A 5,963-nucleotide genomic window follows, 5' to 3' on the forward strand; every position below is an offset into this window, starting at 1 on the left:
GCCAATTTATTTTCACTACAAACAACTACATACAAAGTATTTACCAAATAGCGTTAATGAATAACATGGATTTGTTATGAAAACTGTTTAGATTAAGATTAGATTTAAGATTACGATTTTTTTAGTTTTATACCATTTTGAACACAAGAACATTTTGCAAAACCCTCTCCTCAGGCAGAAAGAAAATTACATAGAAGTCTATGGAGCTCTGTACCCTCCCTAGTGCCAGACAAATGCTCATAACTCAAACAAAGTGTAATGAGAAACCTTTTCAAATGTGCATGTGTTAGAAAGGGCAACACAGTGTTGCTGTCTCATAGCTCCAGGGTCCTGGGGCTGTGTGTTTAAGCTCCGGGTCACTGTCTGTTCTTCCCGTGTCCGCATGGGTTTACTCTGGATGCTCTGGTGGACCCCACGGTCCAAAAACACTTTGATAGGTGGATGGGCTCCTCAAAAAGTGTCCGTACATGTGAGTGTTTCGCTCTGTGATGGACTGGCGCCATCTCCAGGGTGTGTTCCCGCCTTGCTCCCAGTGATTCCAGGTAGGCTCCAAAGCCACTGCAACTCTGAACAGGATAAGCAGTTGTACCTGTTGTGTTAGAAATGGGGGTTTCTCTGCCATTTAAATACTGACATTTGCCAGTGTTCCAGATAAGGACAGTATTGCAGAGTTGGAACAGTGTCAATATCTCAAAAAGTGTAGAAGGAGGTTCCAGAATCAGGTGGAATAATAAAAACAAAGGTAATAGGTATAATAAAAAAATATAACTTAAAAAAGAACAGAAGTGTGTTGCCCACCACAACAGAAACCAACTGGCATACTGCAAGAACTTTGTCTAGTGTTCTGAATATATTAACAGTCCTGAACTTATATTACAGATATAAACCTCTTAAAATTCTTTGTTATCTGTTGAAATCATATACCCACAACACGTGTACAAATACTATTATAATACCTGCAAGTACTAGCCATTCACTATTGGATTAAGCCCCAACTTTGCTGAAAGCTCGTGACATCTTGTGGTTTGTAGCTGTCATTGCATTGATCACAGCAGGCGGTGTTTGCTCACTAGCCACACACCTAGCCAGGAAAACAGGTTAAACTGAAGCCTGTGTGTTGACATAAATTTGTCATAGACATCTACCCTCCATCCTTAGTGAGAGATCTCACCATTGACTAGATACTGCCTGTTGGACAGCTCTTGAAATTAGTCCAAGGAAAGAAACCTCCACAAGCATGTAACAACCAATAGACTGTTGCTTTAATAATATATATATAAAAGTAGATTAAACACAAGTACAATGGGAAAAGTTTAACTATGTAAATGGAAGGCAATTGCCAAAATACATGTTCACATCATGTGTATGCACCTTTATAAGCATGAAAAAGGGGTGTTTTGGGGTGGGGGGGGGTCAGATTCTTCAGTGTCACAGACCGCATTAAATATCCACCACAGAACAACCAAAAACAGCTTATTGGTCAGAAATTGACCACTGATGGGCTTCACCACAAGAGGAGCTACAAGGCAGAGGTTTCTGAGAGTGGCCAGTGTAGAAAGTTAAACACCATTTAAACTAACTGCAAAGCCTACATTATAGACCATGCCAAATAAACTGTTCATAACATGTTCTGCAACACTGACATAGCTTTATTACAATAAATATAAATACACAAACATCAAGTCAATAAGCCAACACAAGTTTAATCCATAAACCGCTCACACATTTGACATTTGTACATAAGACATACCATACTAGATCCAAAAATATTAAATCACAGTGTTATCTGGGGGGGGGGGGGGTGTTGTTTTCTCAGACTAAGAAGTGTTTATGTTTCTTCTACAAAGAAACATGAACAGTGTTGAATGGATCTACTTAGTTTCATACAAAATGATAAATCTGGACAAATTGCAATTAATGCACTATCTAGTGGAAATATGTGAACCAGAAAAACTGCTATTCTGCTTCTGGCAAATCTTAACCAAGAACCAAGCCCTGCTTTTTTGCTACTTTTGTCTACCAACCTTTAACTGTGCAATTTGATGCGGGGCGAATAGAAAAATAAAATGCAACTTCTAAGTTAAGAACAACATAAAACTCAAAACGGCTTAACATTTATATTCTTAATCATCCAGATAGTTATTGCTTAATAGCAAAATTCATATAACAATTAGTCCCCCGTTTTTTGCAACACAGAGGTTTGTAGGTGAGGGGAGCACAAGCAAAATCAGCATTTGAACAACTTTTATATCTTAACTTGCAAAGACTGAATTCTCTGGGGTGCTCAGAGTATGGCCTTGCTGCTAGCACCTGGCAAATGTTATCTCAAATCACACTGGCAGTGATTGAATGGATAATTTGATAACAGGGGTGTTGCAAAGTCCTTTAGTCATCTTCCTCCTCCTCATCTTCCTCTTCGTCATCTTCTTCCTCATCCCCCTCTTCATCATCGTCGTCATCATCATCATCATCCTTAGATTTAGATTTACCTGCTGATGCCCCGCTGCTTGCTTTGCCTGTTTTCCTGTAGTATGCCATGTCCTGAAGGAAAGGGAAGCGAATTAGGTCAGTCACATTCTATACAAAAAGATTCCCTTGCTAAGAAGAAATTAAGAAACTACCCAATCTATATTAGTCAATTTTACTCCTTACAGTCCCAAACACATCATCTTAAACTTACCTTCTGATATTTGTCCTTGAGTTTGTTGGCCTGTGAAAGGAAGGGTTGTTTCTCAGAGTCTGACATATTGTTCCACATTGCACCAAGCTTTTTGGCTACGTCGCCAATACCATAGCTGGGATTCTGTGCCTTAATACTGGGTCTGTGTTCGGCACAGAACAAGAGAAATCCAGACCTACAAACACAAGGGAAACGTAATGCTTTAATACCACACGTTCATATTCAAAATGTTACTTTGTTACTCTTCATCTTATTAACTAACAGGAGTAAACATACGGTGGCCTCCTGGGTGCATTGGGGTCTTTCTTGAGCTTAGTCCTGCCCCTCTTGCCTGGATTGTAATTCATCATTTCTTGGTCGTAGCGAACCTTATCTTGCTTCGCCATGTCTTCAAATTTAGTCTTTTCTTTTGGAGACATAACCTGAAATAGAAGACAGGGACAAATAAATGACCATTCCGAAGTCTGAAAAACATTTAAGATTCAGATAGGAATTTCACTAGGGAAAATTACACTTACCTTCCATCTCTCTGAGCACTTCTTGGAAAATTCTGCAAAATTTACAGGAACACCAGGGTTTTTCTTGTTGTGCTCCTCACGGCAGGTCTTCACAAAGTAGGCATATGCAGACATTTTGCCCTTTGGCTTTCCGGGGTCATTTTTAGCCATCCTGGGGGCTGGGCGACTGACACAGTAGTTGAATTTACCTAGTTCTATAAAACAAACAAGCAACATAACTTAATACTGCCAAGTGTGACAAGCCTTTAATACTCCACTAAAAAAATACAACATATGGATTAACCTTTAAATCATTTTCGAATCAAGGGTGGACAATAAGAATATTCTGCTTTAACTGTAAAATCACAATGTATATTTCAGAGTGTAATGGGGATACTGTCCATACGTACACATTAAAAGCACTTTTCACTATTCAAGTTGTTAAATTTCATTTGGATTCTGTGTAGTATGTAAACGTGATGAAATCATTTTGGGTTTAGCTATTGGTAGCTGTTTTAAGTGGCTCCTTATGTGCCTTTTTTATTTTTACGACATGCTAAATTCCAGGGGAAAAAAACTAATTATCGCTAATTATTGTAAATAATTCAGAAAAGTCGTCATTTTTCACAATTTCAAAATATAATCGCCACATCGCCCAAGTGATTCCCCTTAATAAATAAATAAACCAAGTAAAATAGAAACAAACATGTTAAAGCCACAAGGTGTAGTATGACTTGAAGAAAAACTGAATTTATAACAATCCGCTTGAAACTAAATGAACACAGCCGCACTTGAGGTACCGTTGGGTTATATTGACTATGGGAATTATTCATCTTCCATTTTGTGAAATGCAAAGTCATTACAGAGACGCACGTTCACATTGTGTTCAGCTCCGTAACTGTGTTCAGTCCCGTATTTTTTTCTGAAGAAAAGAAGCGTGAAGAGTTTTTAAACGCAGCTCGTCTCCTCTGTGGAGTCCCGAGTGCTGTGCTGTTTAACCGAGGTGAGGTTTACAGGCGGCTCTGCTTCACTCCTCTGAACAGCACTCCATTCATTAAAATGGCCTCTCTCTCTCTCTGAGTGAGAGACAGGCACCAACAAAGCCTCCCTCACATGCTCAGGATCGAGGGGATGAGGGGCTTTTTTTTAATTTACACATTTTACGAAATTACTAGTGAAGCAAACGTCACGACTCCGTCGAGTATAAGAAAAAAAGTATTAAAAAGAAGAAACGGCTTGTCGAAAAGTTTGACCACTATAGCCGTTGGCCGCAACTGACAACAAAAGGCAGTATAAACTAGTCCTGACCGCCGCCGTTGAACGCGCTTTAACATCACACCGCTCTTTATAGAAAAAGCCAAAGAAAACACGCCGTGGCGGAGCGGCTTCGCTTTGGGCCTAACCAAACAACTTTAAAGACGCGAAGGCATATTTACCCAATCCAGACGATTTAAAACACCATACGACATCGTTCTGTAAGTTTTAACGCTCAGAGAAACCGTCTACATCTTTAAACATCGAGTATAATAGAAGTAACTTATAACTTACCTGATCCGTTTTGCAATTATCTGTATATTTTCTTTGAAAATGCTGAAAGATATAACAGTCTGGTGGCCAGTACGCTCTTAACCGTAGGAGGTAAGTGGCAGTCGAGCTGCTACGAGCAGGATTTACCCGGGATTGGATCTCTCTATCGTGGTGAGATCCTCAGGCTCCACGGCGACGCACACTCCGTTTCGAGCTCGGCCTCGCACTAGCCCCACGCGAAAGGAACAGGATTGGTCCTGCGCATTCCGAACAAACTCCCCGAGCGCTGATAGGCTGCAGTACAGCACACGGCCGCGTTCCCTATCTTTGATTGGACAGAACACAGCAAGCACCCGCCTACTGTTTTTTAAATAGAGCGCGGTTAGCGATCTAAAAATCATTGAAGACTGTAGAAGCCAGGTTTTGTGTCTGTACGCTCCGGTCAGCTAGAGCGTTACGGTCATCTTCTTGTTCCTCCACTCACTGTCCACTATCTCAGCTCCACAGAACATTCAGGAACACTGTATATTTATATCTGTTGCACTTAATACGTTTTCCCAGTGCTCAGAGGACGCTGTTTGTTAGCAGTGACACCAAAGCAGCACTGTTGTGTCTGACCCACTCATACCACCTCAACACACATTAACACCACCACCACCAGTCAGTTCACTACAGTGCTGAGAAAGGCTCACCTCCCAAATAAAACCTGTTCTGTTGGGGTCCCGAGGATGGAGAAAACAGACGGTGAAACGTGGTTAAGAAACTTAATGCCGTCTGTAACTGTAGAATTACAAGGTGCTCCTCTGTGGTCAGTAATTTACAGTGTGTGTAGAAACAGCGTGGTAGTAAAAGGTTTGGTATAGTTCTCAGCTGAAAATTTTAAAGGTGGAGAAAAAAGTTTTCAATTTGTTAGCTTGGTGGTAGTGTTTAAAATTGGTTGTTAATGGGCATATATTCCCAGTGCTATGATTTCTATTGGAAGAAACTACTCAGGGGAGGAACAACTGCTTTATTATTGAGTACAGATAATGTATCTTTGCCAGGGCCCAGTTTCCTAAAAATATCTTAATGTTAACATCATCTTAACAGGGAGAGAGATAGTGTTCAGGGTGATGATCACTACCACTTAAGACTCTTCTAAGGTTATTTTGGGAAATACAGTTGAGTACAAGTAGTATTAGTGACCAAGAACCATTAAATGATACATCTAGGGCCTGTTTACACTTGGTATTAACTGTATAGATCAACAGAATCAACTT

The 5,963-nt window shown here is 40.2% G+C and overlaps 1 protein-coding gene across 2 annotated transcripts; it reads right to left on the reverse strand.

Moving 5' to 3' along the window:
- Positions 1 to 1,297: 1,297 nt before the first annotated feature.
- Positions 1,298 to 4,950, reverse strand: hmgb3b (high mobility group box 3b). 2 transcript variants are annotated; one of them, XM_066645722.1, is made up of 5 exons: positions 4,051 to 4,183; positions 3,199 to 3,392; positions 2,957 to 3,102; positions 2,681 to 2,855; positions 1,298 to 2,541 (listed from the first exon to the last, which is right to left on the reverse strand). In XM_066645722.1, the coding sequence occupies exons 2-5, from the start codon at positions 3,346 to 3,348 to the stop codon at positions 2,386 to 2,388; spliced, it is 627 nt and encodes a 208-aa protein (XP_066501819.1). In that variant the 5' UTR covers positions 3,349 to 3,392; positions 4,051 to 4,183; the 3' UTR covers positions 1,298 to 2,385. The 2 variants fall into 2 exon arrangements, with proteins under 2 accessions (XP_066501819.1, XP_066501818.1); XM_066645721.1 differs by lacking the exon at positions 4,051 to 4,183 and adding an exon at positions 4,726 to 4,950 and having other exon boundaries at positions 1,299 to 2,541.
- Between the last annotated feature and the right edge of the window lie 1,013 nt (positions 4,951 to 5,963).

This window comes from Hoplias malabaricus, chromosome 15, assembly GCF_029633855.1.
Source record: "Hoplias malabaricus isolate fHopMal1 chromosome 15, fHopMal1.hap1, whole genome shotgun sequence".
In the NCBI taxonomy this organism is placed as follows: Eukaryota; Metazoa; Chordata; class Actinopteri; order Characiformes; family Erythrinidae; genus Hoplias; species Hoplias malabaricus.

Excerpts from the sequence above, each read along its gene's own strand:
- hmgb3b (XM_066645722.1), bottom strand. The coding sequence starts at position 3,348 with ATGGCTAAAAATGACCCCGGAAAGCCAAAGGGCAAAATGTCTGCATAT. Across the intron at positions 2,856-2,956 it reads AATGCACCCAGGAGGCCACC|GTCTGGATTTCTCTTGTTCT; the intron begins GTATGTTTACTC and ends TTGTGTTTGTAG. Across the intron at positions 2,542-2,680 it reads TCAAGGACAAATATCAGAAG|GACATGGCATACTACAGGAA; the intron begins GTAAGTTTAAGA and ends CCTTTCCTTCAG.